Source organism: Puma concolor, unplaced genomic scaffold, assembly GCF_028749965.1.
Source record: "Puma concolor isolate L17-30 unplaced genomic scaffold, mPumCon1.1.hap2 unalloc_scaffold_22, whole genome shotgun sequence".
NCBI lineage: Eukaryota > Metazoa > Chordata > Mammalia > Carnivora > Felidae > Puma > Puma concolor.
This window is the reverse complement of record NW_028240228.1, coordinates 489150-509309: the sequence shown is the minus strand read 5'-3', so window position 1 is coordinate 509309 and position 20160 is coordinate 489150. Positions and strand designations below refer to the sequence as shown.

General features: G+C 48.2%; 1 protein-coding gene across 29 annotated transcripts in view; it reads left to right on the top strand.

The window, feature by feature from the left end:
• Nucleotides 1-20160, top strand: part of LOC147571557 (pleckstrin homology domain-containing family M member 1-like) — a 198821-nt gene that overhangs the window by 19625 nt on the left and 159036 nt on the right. For 13 of the 29 annotated variants that reach the window (XM_086696234.1, XM_086696236.1, XM_086696235.1 and 10 more), the window contains one exon: nt 9538-9808. The exons of 11 other annotated variants lie outside the window; for them this stretch is intronic. In XM_086696234.1, the coding sequence (XP_086552360.1) occupies nt 9538-9808 (271 nt within the window). Of the gene's footprint in view, nt 1-5132; nt 5262-5859; nt 6685-7176; nt 7414-9537; nt 9809-20160 lie in introns of those variants that run through there. 5 more of the 29 variants (XM_086696259.1, XM_086696243.1, XM_086696246.1 and 2 more) reach the window with 5 other exon arrangements.

The window sequence follows — 20160 nt, the reverse complement described above, 5'->3', positions numbered from 1 at the left end:
AACCCCGAGGGAAGCCAGCCCTGGGAATCTCCTGCACAGAGCCATGGGTCAGAGGCTTGAGAACCATCGGCCCAGTGAAGCGGTGTCAAAGCTGTGGACCTGAGCTCTTTGCCATTTCACATTTGTCCTTGAGGATGAATAGCCAGGGTAGGAAGTTGTATGCACGTGTGCACGCGGACATACAGAACCCCCGGTTTATCCCAGCTGCTGTCTGGGGTCACGTTAGGATATAGTCTTGCTTTTTCAGCTCCATCCGTGCATATCTCTCATCCGGTAGCTTCCAGATCCTGTAACTCAGGATGGGGCCAAGGCCGTGAAATAGATTAGGACACGCGCTCGCGCGCGCGCGCGCGCGCGCACACACACACACACACACACACTTTTAAATAGCTTTATTGAGATATAACTCATATACCATACAATTCACCTAATTAAAGTGTATAATTCCATTTTTTTTCGTATATTCACAAGGTTGTGCAGCCATCACTACAATCGAATTTGAAAATATTTTCATCCCCCATAAAAGAAATCCCTTGGGATGCCTGGGTGGCTCAGTCGTTTGAGGGTCTGACTTCAGCTCAGGTCATGATCTGTGGTTCACAAGTTCGAGCCCCATGTCGGGCTCTGTGCTGACAGCTCAGAGCCTGGAGCATGCTTCAGACTCCCTCTCTCTCTGCTCCTCCCCTGCTGATGCTCTGTCTCTATCTCTCTCTCAAAAAATAAACAAAAACATTTAGAAAGAAAAGAAAAGAAATCCCTTACCATTAGCAGTGACGTCCCATCCTCCTCCTCCCGCCTCACTCCCCTCATCCCCTGGCAACTACTTATTTCCTTTGTCTATAGATTTGCTATTCTGGACATTTCACAGAAATGGAATCCTGTAATATGCAGCCTTTGGTGACTGGCTTCTTCCAATTAACATACTGTTTTCAGGATTCATCGTTGTTGGAGCCTGATCTGTGCTTCAGGGAGTAATAATTCATTGTAGATTCCTTTGTATGAACCCGTCACATTTTATTTTGTCCTTCATCAGTGGATAGACTTTTGTTTTTTTCCCCCCATTTTTTTGGCTAATATAAATAACACAGCCATGAACATTCATGTACAAGTTTTTGTGTGGGTATATTTTTGATTGTCTTGGATGTATACCCAGCAGCAAAATCTCTGGGTCACATGGTAACTCTATATTTAACCTTCTGAGGAACTACCAAACTGTTTTCCTAAGCAGCGGCCCCATTTTATATTCCCACCAGCAATGTATTCCATCCTCACCAACAGTTCTTACTGTCTTTTTAAAAATTGTCATTATAGCTAGCAGGCGGCAGGAGCAGTATCTACTTACGGTTTTGATTTGCGTTTCTTTAATGACTAATGATGTCAAGCATCATCTTGTTTGTGTGACTTTTGGCCATTTGTAGATCTACGTTGGAGGAATGTCTATTCAGAACCTTGGCCCATTTTTATTTTATTTTGTTTATTTTTCACTTATTTATTTTGTGGGAGTGCGGGCATGAGTAGGGGAGGGGCAGAGAGAGAAGGAGAGAGAGTCCCAAGCAGGCTCCTTGCCGCTAGCACAGAGCCCGATGCAGGGCTTGAACTCACGAAACGTGAGGTCACAACCTGAGCCAAAACCAAGAGTCAGATGCTGAACCCACTGAGCTACCCAGGTACCCCTTGGCCCATTTTAAAATGGGATTATTTGTCTTTTTATTATTGAATTATAATAGTTCTTTATATATTCTGGGTTGTATACCCTTATTAAATACATAATTAGCAACTGTTTCCTCCCATCCTGTGAGTTGTCGTTTCACTTTCTTGGTGGTAACATTTACAGCATAAACGTTTTCAATGTTGATAGAGTCCAGTCTACCTATTTTTTTCTTTCGCCATTTGTGCTTTTGGTGTCCCGTGTATACCCGTTTCCTAGCCCAAGGTCACAAAGATTGATGCGTTCTTCTAAAAATTTTATAGTTTTAGCTCTTACATTGAGATCTATGATCCATTTTGAGTTGACTTTTGTATATGGTATAAGGACGAGGCCCAGCTCGATTCTTTTGCATATTGATGTACAGTGGTACCAGCACCATTTGTTCAAAAGACTATTATTTCCGGGCGCCTGGGTGGCTCAGTCGGTTAAGCGTCCGACTTCAGCTCAGGTCGTGATCTGTGGTTCGTGAGTTCGAGCCCCGCGTCGGGCTCTGTGCTGACGGCTCAGAGCCTGGAGCCTGCTTCCGATTCTTGTGTCTCCCTTTCTGTCTGCCCCTCCCCTGCGCGCGCTCTCTCTCTCTCTCTCAAAAATAAAGATTTTTAAAAATTTACCAGAAAAAAAGACTATTATTTCCCCCTTTAGAACGTTTTCGAGGAATGCTGTAAAGTGATCTTTAGTACACATCTCAGTGAGTACTTATATACGATGTACCCTCTATGGCCACCCTCCAGATGGAAACATAGAACACTTCCAGCCCACCAGAAGGCTCTCTCATGCCTTGTCCCATTGTTCCCCTCTAAAGGAAGCCTCTATTCTGACTTCTAGCACCGTAGATTAATTTCTCCTATTGTTCGACTTCATTCGTATGGAAGGAACTGTACAATGCATACTCTTTTGCTTCTTTCACTGAGCATTATGTCTGTGTGGTTCACCTGTGCATATAGCATGAGGCTATAGTTTGTTCTTTTCCATTGTTCTGTAGCATTCCATTGTAAGAGTATATCACAGTGCATCTATCCATTCTCCTGCTAACAGACATTTGGGTTGTTTCCAGGTTTGGGCTATTATGATGAAAGCTGATGTGAACGTTCTTACATTTGTATTTCTGTGAACCCCTCTGCACTCTTTTCTGGGGGTATATATCTAGGAGCGGAATCGCCCAGTCATTGGGAAGGCATATGTTTACCTTTAGTGCATACTGCCAAGCAGTTTTCTAACAGTGCTTGCATTGACTTGTACTCACATTGGCAATATGTGAGCATTTTCATTGCTCTTTATCCTAGCCAGTGGGTCATCAGTCTTTTTCATTTCGGCCACTCTAATAGGTGTGCAGTGGGACCTCACTGTGGTTTTAATTTGCATTTCCCTGATGACTAACGATCTTGATACCTTTTCGTTGGCTTATTGGCTGTTGGAAGTCTCTAAGTCATTGCTTCATTCTTAAATTGAGTTGTGTGTATTTCCTGATTCATTGGTAGAGGCTCTTTACATATTATGGATATGTCTTTTATTAGAGAAAAAAATATGTCGCATATACATATAGCAAACGTTTCTTCAAGTCTATGGCTTGCCTGTTTTTTTAACGTTTATTTATTTATTTTGAGAGAGAGTGTGTACGCTCATGCGCGTGCAGAAAAAGAGGGAGAGAGGAATGCCTGGGTGGCTCAGTCGGGTAAGCTCAGGTCATGATCTCGCGGTTCACAAGTTCAAGCCGTGCGCCGGGCTCTGTGCTGACAGCTTGGAGCCTGGAGCCTGCTTTGGATTCTGTGTCTCCATCTCTCTCTCTCTGCCCCTTGCCCACTTGCACTCTGTCTCTGTCTCTCTCTCAAAAATAAATAAACATTAAAAAACAAAAGAAAAAGAGAGGGAAAGAGAGAGAATCCCAAGCAGTCTCCACACTGTCAGTGCAAAGCCTGACTTGGGGCTTGAACTCACAAACTGTGAGATCATGACCTGAGCCGAAATCAAGAGTTGGATGCTTAACTGATTGAGCCACCCAGGTGCCCCTATGGCTTGTGTTTTAAATCTCTTAATGGTATTTTTCGTGGAGCAGAAATTCTTGGTTTTAATGCTCTTCAATTTATTGGCCTCTCTGTTTGTGGTTTACGTATTTTGTGTCTAGTTTTAAGATCTCTACCCAAAGCTGTGAAGACCCCTGTATTTTCATCTAGAAGCTTTGTTGTTTTACCTTTTGCAATTAGATTTATGATCCACTTGGGACTGAGTTTTGTGTATGGTGTGAGGTAAGAGTCAAAAGTCACGTTTTGTCCATACAGATATCGGACCGACTAGCACCACTGACTGAATGTGACTGTATAAGCCATGTAGCTGTATAAGTGAGGTCACAGTCTCCATTTTTTACTATCCTGAAGAGTCTTCAGGGCCCAGAATGTCAGAGGACTCTGAAGGTTTTGAGCCGACAACTGTCAACACCCTGAAGGGTAAAGAAGAACGACTCCACAGCCCCCGGCTTGAGCTGGAAGCAGGGGGCTACCCCTAGGGTCTGGGGCTGCGCGCCCTAGCAGGATGCCACAGAGTGGCGTTGACCAAGCTGAGTTCACTCCCGTCCAAGACCTGACTCGTGTTGTGTCTCAGCTCCGACATCCTGTCTTGCCAGGGTCCCAGAGCTGATGGGACAGGGCAGCTTAACTTGTCACCCAAGCTCCTCGGCTCACCGGGCGTTGCTCCTCTGGCCTCCGGCAGCTTCTGCCACCGCAGGCTCCTTTCAGCCCCAGGCGTTTCCATTTGCCATTCCATCTGCCCGGACCCTTTCCCAGCTCGCCCCTTTTCCTCACCCTTGTCTCCGCCTTCCCCCAGCACCCTGTCCCAAAAGCACCGTCCCCAGTGACTCCCTTTCCCATTTGCCTGCTTCACTTGATTTCCTGCCTCTGGACTCGAATATCGGCTCCGTGATACGGAAGAGCATGTCTGTTCCCTTCTGTAAGGTCAGCTCTGCACACCGTACCTGGGTGAGTGCAGGCGTAATTAACGGCTCTCGAACTCTCAGAGACTCTCGAGATGCCAGCTTGGGAGTTTACGCTGAGAAGTAGGCCGCCAAGTGCATGGGCTGGGCTGGTGGGTCTGACCAGGGCGGGCTCCGCCTCCCCGCAGGCCTCAGGGGACTCAGGTGGCTGAGAGCCCACAGGACCCACTCATCCCTCCCCTAAGTAGATAGTCGCTGGGCACTCCCGTGCAGCCCACCTGGTGGACCCCCGGCTCCACCCCGCGTGTCACCCCTGTGAGTCTCATTTTCCTGTGCTTCTGTCACTTAGTCACTGCCATTTATTTGACACTTTGGTGGCGTGGGGTGGGGGTGGGGGGGTGAGTAGAGGGTTCTGACTGTCAAGTCGTATAACCATGAGAGCCATTCAGTCTTTCTTTAAAAAAGAAACAAAAACCATTATTTTAAATTCATTCACCACAGAGGCCCTGCTCTGGGCCAAGCACCATACTTGGTACGGTGATGGAACAGGACGGACAAGGGCCCTGCTCCTTGGGGACAGACACTGGATCAGGCAAGTCATTACCCACATCATAATTACACTGGTGACAAGTGCCAGGAAGGAAAGGGGCCGGGAGTGGGGGAGCTAAGGGGACTTCTATTTGTGGACTCCGGGGGGCTGTGAACGGATTTCTCAGTTGCACTCCAGAGGACAGTCTGGATTCTAAGACTTCACCCAGTGAAAGTGGCATTCCTCTGTCTCGGGCCCCTCGTGGCAGGTGCTGCCATGGCTTTGACCCGTGGTCTGTGGCGGTTTCCTCCACCGTTAGAGCGGCAGGGAACTGGCCAGATGTGGGGGCTTGAATGAGCAGAAGGTAGGAAGGTAGGTGGTAGGAAGGGGGAGGGGGAACAGTGGGGTGCTCCCCCCACACTCCGCTTGGTGACCGGGGGCCCTGGCTGGGGCACAGCTACAGAGCTCCGTCCAGGCCTGTGTGCAGTAGCTCCAAGGACCCAGTGTTCCCACTGGTTTTGTCTGTTGTCTAAGAGAACAAAAGATGTTTCCTGGAGTATCATTTCCTGGGGGCTGACCTGTGGCCGCTGGACCGAGTCTGAACACTTCCCGATCGTCTCCCTCACCTCCTTGGAGAGAGGAGCCCTCACCAGTGAACTTCTATCACCTCACAATTCACATTTGTCTCCTTCCTTCCAGTCCCCTTGCCCCAGCCTTGTTATTTTATGCCAAAGACGTTTGATACTCAAGAATTATTCCCTCACCTGTGATAACTCTGTGCCAGGCAGAAAGAAGAGTGGCCATTGCATACAGCTTGGTAGGTGCTGGGTGGGGTGGGCAAAGAATGCCGTGGGAGCCCCGAGGAGTCCCTGACCCAGCTAGGCAGCGGGAGGAGTGTAGGCTGGGAAATAGTCAGGAAAGCTTCCCAGAGGAGGTGATGGACGGCCCCTGAGCTGAGTCTTAAGGAATAGTGAGCTGGGAGGCCGCAGGACTTCCCAGGTGTGTGTGCCAGGCTCTGTGGGGCTCCTGCCCATTTTCCTCGGGGAGCTCCCCTGGGTCTCTATGGCCCAGGCAGGCTTTGTTCAGAATCTTGTGTTGCAAATGCTTCCCAAGTAGCCACCCTGATTGACACATTGTCCTGTCACTGACTGAAGGAAGCACCTGCTAATTCCGAGGGTTTTCAGAGGGAGCCCTGGAGCCCAGCCCTGAGGCCCCGATACTCCCGACTCAGAGTTCTCCACTCTTGGCTTAAGGTGCCAGAAAGCATCTGAATGGATTAAACTGTGCAAACCAATCCCTCTAGGGCAGCCCAAGCCTTACTCCCCTTCCGCGTCTACGGGAGCAGAGAGGGCAGTCTCATTTAGGGGGTGGAAATAGCAACTTCAGGGTGAGGCTGGTGACACTTAACAAAATAGCTGGGCTGGACCCACCTCTCGTGTGAGTCACTTCCTCTGTGTAGACAGCCACTTAGGGCAGTCCAGCCAGCTTTCTTCTTGACTCTGCTCATCCATGCTTAGGCACAGAAAGGCAGGGAGTGCTTGAAATGGGGGAGGGGGAAGCTAAAATCCCTTCCCACAATTCTGTGACCCCAGACCCACCCCACTTCTCCCACTGGTGAGCAGCTTCAGTCTCAGCAACAGAAGGGGTCCTGGGTCCTGCTCACCCATGCCTCCCTCATCTCAAACCCTATAAGCAGGGCTGACAAACTGTGCTGGGATGATGGGATGTCCACCTGCGACAAAATAAAGGTAGACCCCTTCCTCACACCATACACAAGAATTAACTCAAAATCAGTTGGAGACTTAGGGGAGCCTGGGTGGGGTGGCTCAGTCGGTGAAGCCTCCGACTTCGGTTCAGATCATGGTTCGTGAATTCGAGCCCCACGTCGGGCTCTGTGCTGACGGCTTAGAGCCCGGAGCCTGCTTCCGATTCTGTGTCTCCCTCTCTCTCTCTGCCCCCCCCCCCCCCGCTGTCTCTCTCAAAAATAAATAAACATTAAAAAATTTTTTTTAATAGGCAAAGAATTCGAATAGACATTTCTCCAAAGAAGATCTACTGGTGTCCACTGAGCACGTGAAAAGATGCTCGGTGTCATTGTCCTTAGACACTGGGGAAATTGCAAACCCAAACCACAAGACGGTACTTCACACATGTGAGGATGGCTATAATCAAACAGATAATAAAAACGTTGGAAAGGATGTGGAGAAATTGGAATCCCCATATGTGGTGGGAATGTAAAATGGTGTAGTCACTTAGGGAAAGAGTTTGGAAATTCCTCAGAAAGTTAGACATAGTTACCGAATGGCCCATCAGTTGCACTCATAGACATGTACCCAACGGAACGGAAAACATAGGTCCACACAGAAATGGTTACGTGGAGACAGAGACAAACCAAACAGGGCCTTTTGGTGAGGCAGGCCTTCTCCTGAGGACGCCCAGGGACTGGAGAAGAGGGGAGGGCCATGGTCAAGTTGGTCAGCTCGGTGAGGCCGAGGCCCGGAACCGAGACGTGGAGGCGCGCGTCCGGCAGCTGCAGGAGCGGATGGAGCTGCTGCAGGCCGGGGGAGACGCAGCTGTCACGGGGGTCCCCAGTCCCCGGGCCACGGATGCACCTTCCCATATGGCCCCCCGGCCGTGGCTCTGGGCCAAGGCCCGCTGGTGGGGCCAGGCCCCATGCACCGCCGCCACCTGCTGCTCCCTGCCAGCCTGACCTATCGGAGGCGCGTTCCCTGCTCCTGTTCGCCGTTGCTCTGGCTGCTGCCGCCGCCTTGGGCTGCACAGGGTTGGTGGCCTGCGCCCACCATCTCGCCCCGGTCTGGCGCCACCCGGGAGCCGCCTTCGCCCCCTGAACCCTAGGACCCCAAGCTGGAGGGTTGGGTGACCTGGGCACGGCGCAGAAGCCATTCCTACCGCCTCCCCGTTCACACCGCCTCCCAGCGTGGGTCTCCGCCCGAGCTCCAGCCCTGCGATCCGGGCCCGCCCCCTGGCGGCCGGGGAGGGAGGAGCAGGGGGCTCCAGGGAGGCTTGCAACCAGGAATGCTGCAGTTGCTGCTGGGGAGAATGGCAGACCAACCACCTACTAACTCCGGCCTGGCTGAGGCCCCGCCGTGGATGGGCAAACTGCGATCTAGAGGAGACAGCAGGGCCAGGGCTCCGCCATCAGTTTTTCACCCTCCACACGCCCCCCGCCTATCGGCTCGCAGACCACAAATCCCTGTGCATGAGGCCCTACTATCCCGGGAATGTTCTCTTCCCGCGGCGAACTCTAGTGCGAGCCCCGCCCGCCTTCTCGAGAACCTTTTGCTTTCGCCAGCCCCGCTTTTTCGGGGACTCGCGCGCCCTCCTCACGTATGTAGCTCTGGGGGCCACAGCAGGCTCCGCCCGCCTCGGCAGTTTGGGTATTTATTGACCTGTCCTCCGACCCGCCAAGTTTCAGGACCCCAGCACCTTAATCCACGTTTTGGATGCACTGAGACCCCGACATTCCTCAGTATTTATTGTCTCTCCACACCTGGGACCCCACCCCCGATCCTCGCGAATAAAAGGCCCTCCAGTCTGCCCAACAAAAAAAAAGAAAAAAAAAGAAATGGTTACGTGAATGTTCGTGGCAGCATTATTCATAATTGCCCCAAAGCAGAGACAACCCAGATGCCCATCAGCTGATGAACGGACAGACCAAATGTGCTACATCCATACCTTGGAATACTAGTTAGTAATAAAGAAATACCGATGCCTGCCACAACATGGATGGACCTAGAAAACCTGATGTTCAGAGAGAAGGCAGACACAAAGACCACATTTATAAGATTCCTTTTATATTGGGGCACCTTGGTGGCTCAGTTGAGCGTTCAACTCTTGATTTTGGCTCCGGTCGTGATCCCAGGTTCGTGAGACTGAGCCCCACGTCAGGCTCCACACTGAGTGTAGAGCCTGCTTAGGATTCTGTCTCTCTCTTTCTCTGCCTGTCTGTCCCCCTCCCCTGCTCATGCTGTCTCCCCCCCATACACCCCAAAATAAATATACATACAAATGAATAAAAAGACAAACCATAAATGAAGATTCTGTTTATGTAAACAGAATGGACAGATCTCTAGAAACAGAAAGTAGATTAGTGGTGGCCTAGAACTGGAGCGGTTGAGGGGAAATGGGAACTGACCGCTCCCGAGCACGGGGTTTCTTTCTGGAGGAATGAAAATGTTCTGAACTTCGTGGTGCTGGTTGCACAACTCCGTGAATACACTGAAAGTATTCAGTCGTGCACTCTAAATGGTTCCTTTGATGATCGGTGAATTGTGTCTCCATCAAGATGTCTGTAAAACAAAACAAACACACAAAAACCTTCAACCACCACCTATGTCTTCCCTCCCTTCCCACTAGAAGAGCAGGAGCTGGATTTCAGAGGATGACTTCTACCGGCCTCCCCAGGAGCCGCCCGCAGAGAGCCCTTCAGAACACTCCGTGGCTTCTTCCGGAGGGACTCCGGAGTCCAGGCCTGGGCTCCTCCAGCATTTTTCTCAAGGGCCAAGGAAAAGCCACTCCACGGGGGCCTTAGACCAAGCCTGCGTGCCTTCCCCAGGAGGCCGGCCAAGCAGGGCAGCGGCGGCCCAGGAGCACCAGAACTTCAGGGTGGTGCACCGCAGGCAGATGGGTAGGTGACCGCAGGGTTCCAGTGACCTTGCCGCGGGGACAGTGCCTTTCGGAGAGCAGTGCCAGAGCCCTCTTTTCCATTACCGGTTGGGTAGTGTATTCTCACGAGCAAAGCCTCTTCCCAAAATGTAATCAGGAACACCCTTGCTGAGTAATTCAGGGAAGCATTTCAGGAAAAGTGCTATATTTTCTCATGAGAGCTCCACAGTATCATGCCCCCAAACCTGTTTCATATATTGAAATACTGAAACTTCCCCCCCGAGGTCGTGTGACTATGCACGACTCTGGGTTCTGCCTGTAGCTCAGAGCAAACCCTGCCTCCGGAAGGCGTTTCAGTGCCCCTTCCCGAGACCTCTGTCTTCGATGGTTTGTTTAACAGCTCTGGTGGGGTTGTATCAGCTCTGCCATCTGTTAGCCGTCCTCTGTGCGCTGTTTACAATGAGGCCAGCTCGAGTTCCGCACCCTGTGCAATTCTAAAAAGCGTTCAGTAACCATAAGCGAATTTCTCCACAACCCCCACAAACAGAAAAGTCTGCCCTGGAGCCGGTCTCTTTCTCACTTCATTTTCTGTTTGCCGTGACCCAGCAGACGATTCCGGCCAGGTTCCTAGCTCAGGAGAGCCCTGGTCTCCACACTGGCTTCTTTTAGGTTTTTCTTGTAGTCCGTGTAACCATGCCAGAGAAAGTGTGCCTCATGCCTAGGCCGTCAGGTTCCCTGAAGGGTAGGAAGACCCTATACAATTATCTGAAATCTCCAAGGCTAGTTCAGGCTGCGGAAGAGAGAACTGTGCGTCCTTTGGACCCCCCAGTTGCTGGCAGAGCCCTAGGAACCAGGGAGCATAGAGGGGTGTGTGGTGTCCAGGCACACGGTCATTCAGCGGGTATTTATTAAGTATCTGTGCTGTGCCAGGCTGTTCTGGGTGCTGGGGACACAGCAGGAAGCAAAGCAACGTCCCTGTCTTCACAGACTTCCTATATCCTAGTGCAAGAGGCAGGGAAGAAGAGAATTAACAAGTAAATGTATAGTATGGACTGGTGATAATAATTGCTATGGAGAACTTGGGGAGTGCCACGGCAGGGGAGCATACTATTTCATATGGGTGGCCAAGGAAGCCCTCACAAGATAAGGTGACATTTGAGGAGATGTGCAGGGAGAGAGGCAGGAAGGCACGGGCCGACCTGTGTGGCTCCAGCAGGGGAACAGATGCAAAGATCCTGCCATGGGCACGTGCCCAGGAAACCAAGGAGATGGGAAGGGGGTGGTTAGAGATGAGGGCGGAGTGACGGAGGGCCTCGCGGGCCACAGAAGGGACGTTAGCTTTCCCTCCGAGGGAGATGGCAGTCATTGCAGGGTTTGGGGCAAAGGGACGTGATCTGACTTCCTTTAAATGGGGAGTCATCCTGGCTCGTATGTTGAAGGACCTCAGGGGAGAGAGACCAGTCAGGAGGCTCTCGCCACAAGCCAGGCCAGGGGTGAAAGCCGTCGGAGCCCGAGTGGTAGCGGTCGAGGTGGTGAGAAGCAGAGGGTTCTGGATGTGCCAGCAGGATTCGCTGATGGGCTGCGTGTGCCGGAGGTTTGGCTCCGCAGAAGCACAGAGTTGGGTGTTTGTGCGCAGCGAGCAAGTTCCCTGGCAGGTACTGGTTCCCTTTGGGATTTTGGCTGGGGGATGGGCGGGGGAGATGGCGCTGGCGAGCGCCTTTGTTCCCCACCAAACTCAGCTCTGTCGTCTGGGGGCTCAGCAGCTCTCCCTCCCTTTGTCCTCCAGCCTTCCTGCTTTCCGAGCAGAGCTGTTAACTTATGACCTCCCAGACGCTAAGTCGCGCTTGCTGTGGGAACACAGTCCGTCAGGCCCCTCCGCTTTTGCCAGCCACACTCGGGAGCTCTGCTTGGCCAGGGAGCCGCCCCTCCGCCCCTCCGCCCCGGCTCCCTCCCGCCAGTCCGTGGAGCGCGCACCGCCTCGCAGTCCTTCCTACCCTCTTCCGTGGGTGGGCCTCTCGTCTGCGCTTGGCTCCGGAGACTCGGTTCTGCTAATCCTCTGGCGGTTCTGGGTTATTTAGGCAGGTGTAGGTGGAATCTAAGTGATCAGCAGGACGCACGGTGAGCCCAGCGTCCTCCTACGCCGCCATCTTCCCTCTCCCTCTCTGAGTCATTTCAATCAAGAGACTTTGAATTTGTAAGGAAGTCTATGAGACAACCACACACTTTCCAAAACAGTGTTTTCTCTCTCGTATCTTGTTATCTGTGTGAACCATTATGGGTCCCTGAAGAAAAAAAAAAATCCAGAAATGAATGTAATTCTGAGCCTGATGTAAGACTGCAGGTGTCTTCCATAATGTGTGTTTCAAACTTTTATGTTCATCCACACAGCTTCTTCTCATTTGTTGACTTCATAATGAGATAGGTAATAATTTGTAACTTTGAGAGTGAATTTTTCCTGATAAATACTTCTGTCAAGGTTTGGTTATAGGTGACAGGAACCAATCTAAGCTAGTTTAAACAGAGAGAAAGATATTGAGCGACTTAAAAATTATCGGAAGGACTGAAGGGACCAACTGTGGGAAGAGTGACCAAGAAAGACTTCCAGGCCCTAGAGTTTCCTCCTCCCCCGGGGACTGCAAACTACTTTACTTGCTTCGCTTGGGAAGCCCGGGGAGGCAGGAATCCGGTGGCTATAGGTCCCTGTGTCTTTGCTTTGATCCTCCCAGAAAAGGAGGGGAGCTTACCCCTGTCTGTCTTCCGGTCAACTCAGTTCTGAACTCAGTCTCACATTAGTGGTAACTCTGGTCAGGCGCGAGGAAATTTGGCCCCGTGGTTTTTAACCTCCGGGGCAGGAAGGAGATCTTACAGGAGGCTGGGATTGATACTAAACCAATTACAGGATCTGCTACCGTGTTTCTTTCCACCTATTTAATCTGTCGGTTTATTCCATATGCGATTTTATTTGAAAAGAGAACCTTGCCCTGTTAGAAAAAGTTTGGAAACTACCGGAAACTCCAAAATTTAGATCGCAATAGCACCAAACGCTGCAGATCCTCTGGTGACAAGCGAATGGCGGTGCCAGATTGGAAACCCCCGATCCACCTGTGATCCTGGCTCCACCTGTGCCCCAGAACCACAGCCGGTTTGTTTAGAGACCTCAAGTGTGTCGGCCCAGGCTCTTAGTAGAGGTGAAGAGTTTATTATCATTTATCTCAGATAAAAAATGCTATACTTACTTTTAAATTCTAGATACTCAATACTGTAGCTTTTTTGGTTAATTTTCTATAGTGTTAATAGAAAGAGGTCATAATATTGGTCTTCAACGCATTTTGATTATTTTATTTTATTATTTTTTAAATGTTTTTATTTATTTCTGAGACAGAGAGAGACAGAGCATGAGCGGGGGAGGGGCAGAGAGCGAGGGAGATACAGAATCCGAAGCAGGCTCCGGGCTCCGAGCTGTCGGCACAGAGCCCGACGCGGGGCTCGAACCCATAGACCACGAGATCATGACCTGAGCCAAAGTCGGACGCTCAACCGACTGAGCCACCCAGGAGCCCCAAGAAGTCATATTCTTAAATTAAAATGCGCCCAACTTCGGCTCAGGTCATGATCTCGCGGTCCGTGAGTTCGAGCCCCGCGTCTGGCTCTGTGCCGACAGCTCGGAGCCCGGAGCCTGCTTCGGATTCTGTATCTCCCTCGCTCTCTGCCCCTCCCCCGCTCATGCTCTGTCTCTCTCTGTCTCAGAAATAAATAAAAACATTAAAAAAAAGTTTAAAAAAGAATATGACTTCTTATATCTGTTTAGTGGCTATTTTCTCAAATTGTTGAAAATACCATTCTAAAAATATTTCTTCTTGGGCTGTACTTATTCTACCAATCGCTACTTGGTACGATTCTGGAATTATTCCATTACCAGCTCTTTCACCAATGTCCACAAAAGCACAGTCACAATGTTTTTTAATTCAACAGGCTCTTCCACAAATAAAGGTTTAATTCACTTTTATAATTGATTATAATTAAGGGATGTTACAGAGTAATGACTTCCATGCTGATTCTTTAGTCTTCCTTGTGTAAGTGCAGCATTAAGATTGACCTGGACTTACATGTGCAGAAGCATCTGTAATTTTGTTTATCTGATCTCCTCTTGCTCCTGGATTCCATTTCCTACTAGTAGTAGAAAACATATAATCTTAGCAATTGAAGGTCTCAGTTCTACTTTAAAACCTTTTTTTTTTTTTTTCCACTAGCTTGGTGTTTCTTGGAAAGTTGGTGTTTTGCATACTTAGTCTTAGGTAAATACCCAGGACTAGGATTTCAGAAGCTGCCAACCTGTTTTCCAAGGTGTGCATGTAAGAGTCCAGTCTTGGGCAGCTTCTAACAAACTCCTTTCTTGCATCAGAGAACTGGGCACGTAGGGGAATTTAGAGAATGTTGTGGTAGCGATGGTGAGTAGGCTTTGACCTTCCCACACTGTCCTCCGGATTCTGTTGAACCCACTGGTCAGACATCTAAGGGCTGCCGTGTCTCAGAGCCTGTTAATTCACAAAGGGTGGGGACAGAGGCTCTCACCTGTCTCCTAGGCCTCCATTCGGGCTCTGGCTCATGCTACCAGCCCTGCATGTTGCCTGAAACCCTCACTGAATCTGATAGCCTATTGCCAGAGCGACTTTATGCTTCCCTGTGAAATTCCTTTGGTTTTGCTTGTCTTCTGCCCTGTGTGTTCTTCCGTGTGGACGTCAGAGCCCTACGGAATGACTGGAGGCAGCTTCGAGGGAAAGGAATGAAACTGGTCAGGTCGTGAGGTTCTTAGCAAATACGGAGGGACGACTTCCAGGTTGGTGATAGAGGGACTGACAGAGGGGATGGTGGGACACAACCCTCCCTTCTCCCCAGGGCCCCGGCTGGCCCCGAAGTGGGGGGGTCAAGAGGACATTCTGGTCAGGATGGCGTCTTGAGGGAAAACAAGCCAACTGTGGAGCAAAGAACGGCTTCACCCTGAGCTAAAGCCTCGACATCACTTTCTGCTTAATCGGCTTATTAGGTGTATTTTATGTACGGTAAATCTGACCGATTGTAAGTATATAGCTCATTGAGTTTTCACGTGACCACCACCACGTCAACATTTCTGCCGTCGTAGAATGTCTCCGTGTCCCCCTGTGCAGCCAGTCTCCCCTCTGTCCCCCGCCGCTAGTCCCCGGCAGCCCCCGATCTGCCTTTCGTCCTGCTTCCACGGTTTCCGGTAGATGCATCATCCGGTGTGTCGTGTTCGTGTGTGCTTTCCCTCACTTAGCGTAACGCGTCTCTGGGTCACCGGTGTGCTGCTTTGTTCATTTCTGTTGCTCAGAGATGTTTTGTTACTTGGGTAGATCACACTTTGAGCAGCTCACAAGCGTCCAGTTGCTTCCCATGTTTCCCGTTTCCTTTATGTTCTAATGGGTGTGGATGGTGTCTTATGGTAGCTGCAGTTTGCATTTCTTTCCCAAATATCTGAAGACATTGGCCATTTTTGAATTGAATTTGTTTGACGTTTCTAGGTCTTTTTTTGTGAAGCATCTGTTCAGATGTTTTGCTGATTTTGATTTATATTTATTTCGATTTATATTATTTTATAAATATATGTTTATATATGTTTATTTTATTTATTTATATTGATTATTTGTTTACTTATTTTGAGAGAGAGAGAGAGAATGAATGCATGGGGCAGGGACAGAGAGAGGAAGAGAGAGAACCCCAAGTAGGCTCCGTGCTGTCCGCACAGAGTCTGACACAGGACCCGATCTCGCGAACCGGGACGTCGTGAGCTGAGCCGAAATCAACAGTTAGACACCTAATTGACTGAGCCACCCAGGTGTCCCAATATTTTGCCCATTTTTAAGTTGGGGATATTCATTATCTTAATATTGAGTTGTAAGATCGCTTTATATATTTTGGGTATAAGTTTTTTGTTAGATATGTAATCCTCTGTGTCTCTCACTTTGTGGTCTTTTTGTTTCCTCGACAGTCTTTTTGAAGAGCCAATATATTTAATTTTGATAAAGTCTGTCTTGTCATTTTTTCCTTTATAGTTTTTTATTCTAATCCAAGAAATATGCTTAACTCAAGATTTTCTCTTATGTTATATAGTTTTCACTCTTGTATATAGGTCAGTGATTCATTTCAAGTAAACTTGTATATGTGATGTAAGGTAAGGGTCAAATTTTTGTTTTTGTTATTTTCCACATGAATATTTCTTCCAGAAGCATTTGTTAAAAAGATGATTTTTCTGCAGTGAATCACTTTGGTAACTCTGTTGAAAAATCACATGTCTGGATACGTCTATTTCTGGATTCTGTTGGGGCTCACTGAACTGCATGTCCGTCATTATGTTAGTGCCATTGCACTATTTTCTTTTTGTTTCAGCTTTGCTGAGGTATAAGTGAGAAATAAAATCATACATAAATTATGGAACATTAATATCACTCATCATCAGGGACATATGAATAGAAACTACAATGAGATGTGACCTCACACCTGTCAGCACCGCTGTTACCAAGTAGACAAGAGATAAATGCTGCTGAGGATGTGGAGAAAAGTACCACCCAGCTTTGGTTGATAATCACTGCAGAGACTCTTGGGATGTCGTGGGGCTTCTCCAACTTCTTTAGTTTTCTGAATTGACTTGGCTTTTCTTGGCCATTGGCATTATCCTGACAGTGTGTGTCTCTATTTGGTCCTTGATTTTTTTTTTCATCTTGCGTTTCACGACCTTACTAACTTCACTGATTCATCCTAGTGGGTTTTTGGGAAGATTCCTTAGGACTTTCTAGCTGAGGGTTCGTGTCCTCTGTGAACAAAGAGTGTTACTTTTTGCTTTCCAATCCCTTGTACACCACATATATGATATTTACATGTAATATACATTTTATGCAACTTACAAGTTTATATGTGTATGCCTACCTGTCCAGATACACACACACACACACACACACACACACACACACACACACACACACACACTTTTGTGTCTTATTTTGCCAGCTAGAACCTCCAGGATAATGTTGCACAGAGACAGTGAGAGGGAAGGATTTAAATCTTTCACCATCAGGTACGGCGGCACCTGTAGGTTTCTCACAGGAGCCCTTTGTAAGGGTAACAAGATGCCATTAAATTCCTCGTTGCTGTGAGTGTTTATTCCGAATGAGCGTGGAAGTTCTTTTCAAATGTTTTATCTCTGGGATGACCGTGTTGAACTGCCTGGTGTGACCAGTGTCTAAAAGCTTTTGTTTCATGTATTTTTGTCTGGTTTTCTACTTGTTTATGACTGGAAGTTTCTGTAGCAGTTAATCCTGCGTGAACAGAAGTGGCCTATTATTTTCCTACTGTAGGCAATGTTACCCATAACAAGCCTCAGACAAAGGGAAAGTAAGCACTCAATGATTCATTGCTATAAACTGCTGCCTTTGAAACTAAAAAGTCTTTTAATACAGAATTACCTAAAAGTTGTAATTTCTTAACGGATACCAGAAACGTTGAAGAAGTAAGATTGTGGTAACAAGAAAGAGCCAGTGTGCTAAAAATTGTGGACAGTTAAGTTCTTTTCAGTTTTAGTTTTTTCAGTTCTAGTATTTTTTGTTATTATCTCGGGAGCACTGAGCAGTTGCCTGGTTTCTCTTATTCCTTTGGATGGTAAAGAAAACATAGCGTCCGATATGAATGAACATTTTCCTAGAGAAAAGCAGTTCCCTGATGTAAGTGAACTTCACACCGGCCGCCCTCACCTGCATATGGCCTGCTGCCCTCTTCCCACCGAGACCACCTTGCGCCCCGGCCTGGCCGGACCAGCTCCCTGAGTGGGTCTCCTGGGCTGCCCCGCCCAGCCGGTCTCAGGCAGAAAGAGAACTCCTCACGATCCTCACCTTTCTCCAGATGCTGAGGATTTTTTTTGATAAAAACAAATTTTAATACAATGAGACTTTTAAAAGTCTTGCTGTTTTCATCGCACTTAGGAACTCAAAAAGAAAGGCAGAATTCTCAACTCCCTCCGTCTCCCGCACACTCAATGTTCTGCAGAGTGAGTGCAGTGAGCGTGCGACAACTCTGTGGACACATAATCCGGTCCTTACTCTATGTTTCCTTGGAGCGGCTTTAGAGAATTCCAAAGAGGGGAGACTTCAGTTAGTAGTAATCAGGCCACAGCAGACCCACGAGTGACTTAGACACATTTGTAAAGTGAAGTCAGAGGTTTGCTGACAACTAGAAACTCGGGCAGCACACTTCCAGCCTGTTCTTAGTTTTCCTCATTGCGATTGCAATTTGAAAAAAGATCGAGTCAGTAAAATTGAAGCCTTTTTCGGAATTCTTAGTGTTTATCATCTATTTAAGTGCCAGGATCTTCTACTATTTTCGGTTTTCAGTTGAGATCTCTGCTGACATGGTAGCGTGTGATGAGCCAGACTTCATGGAATCACATATAGTCTGGAGAATCTTGGGAATCTGGAGGTGACTGACCAGTGCATCCTGGGACGGTTCTCCCATTCTCAGAAAACTCCCAGACCGTATAGATGCTATAGACTTTGCCATTGTGATAAGTAAGACGGGTAAGCTTTGGATTTCTCATGTCTCCTCATCCCTGATATTGAAGCAACATGATAAAGATATTTCCTAAAATGCACAGACATTGTAAGAGTTTTAGGAAAGCTCAATAATTTTTTATTTATAATTTTTTAAAAATTTTTTCGCAGGTTCTTTTTTTCTCTTTTCTTTTCTTTTTTTTTTTTTTCTGTAGCACTCTGCTTTGTCAGCAGGAGAGGAGTGCATAAAAACAGTGAAGGATGTGGTGGGCCTGTTGCTTTTGAGAGGGCCTCATGGGCGAAATCCAAATTGAGCTAATTCTTGAAAGAAGGGGGAATCAACTTTGGCAAGAAACTGGAGGGACACTCATGTCTCAGGGGCTTTGCTCGGGCTGATCCCTCTGCCTAGAATGCTTTTCCCTCAGGTAGCTGCTTTTACAACTCCCCGCCCGCCCTGGGCCCACACTGACCACCTTAGTGCTGCCCTTAGTGCTGCTCCCGCCCTTTTCCCATCGCTCTCTGATGCTTCCTAATCTGCTTTGCTTTGTTCCCACTTTGAGGCAGGACCACTTGGAACTCGCCGTATAATTTAGTTTTTTATCATGTTTATGGACTCCCTCCGGCCTTTAGAATTAAGCTTCATGAGGACAGGGATTGCCGTCTTTTTCCTTTGTTCTGAGGTGTGTTGTAGGCACCTACAAGAGTCCCAGGCACGTAATGGGGATACTCAATAATTGTGGTTTCAAGGTATGAAGATTTTGAGTTAAGAGTTAGCAAATCCTGCTTGGGGCTCTGGAAAGACCAGTCTTACTGGGGTGGGAAGGGAGTCCTGTGTGTTGTGTATTCCAGTGGGAAAAAGAGAGCAGAACCAAATTGTGAGGACTTCAATCCTAAGCAAAGGAATTTATATTTTGGTAGGAATGGAAGAGCTTTCTGAAGCCTTTATTTTAAGTAGCAGTGTATTAATTGAGTGGTATAAACGTAATATCCTAGGAACGTCTCATTACATTTCCTTCATGCTTTTTTGAAGTGTTTTTAGTTTTAGCTTATAAAACTGGCTAAAGAAATAGGGAAATTAACTCACATGCGTGGGAGCCCCTAGGCTGAGCAGGCTTCATGGTTGGCTGGTTTCCATTTGCCTCCCCCATGACTTGGAGCCGGCTCCCGCCACCCACTGGGGTGGGTCATTGTGCAGGTGGATGTCTCGAAGCCGTGAGATGTAAGGCCTTCCCTTCAGACCGCGCCAACTGAGACATTTATTCAGCGTCTGGCAGCATTAGGTGCTTGATAAATGCGTGGGGATGGAATCATTCAGAGTGCTTTGTTGTAAGAAGACAGCTGATTTTAGACAGTTAGCGCCACAGCTATTGCGGAATGCCAGAAGCGCCCGGAGGAGGCTGAAGGAAGCCGTGCCAGCTCCTGAGCCACGAGGGGCTTCGGGGTGCCGACCTGCCTCCCCCCACCCCCACTGTGGTCGAACATCAAGAAAACATAACCCCTAATAGCCTACTGTTGACCAGAAGAAGCCTTACTAATCCTGTAAACAGTAGATTAACATGTATTTTGTAAGTTAATGGATGTACGGTGGTCTTACTACAGGGTAAACTAGAGAACAGAAAATATTATACAATCATAAGCGAAAATACATTTACAGAACTACACTGTATTTATTAAAAAAAACACCCATGTTATCAGTGGACCTGTTCAGTTCGAACCCATGTTCAGTGATCAACTGTATATTGAAAAGATGGCTGGCCATATTAATTTTCCATAATAGGAAGACAGATATGCTCCATCTAGGAATATTAGAATGCCTGCAAAG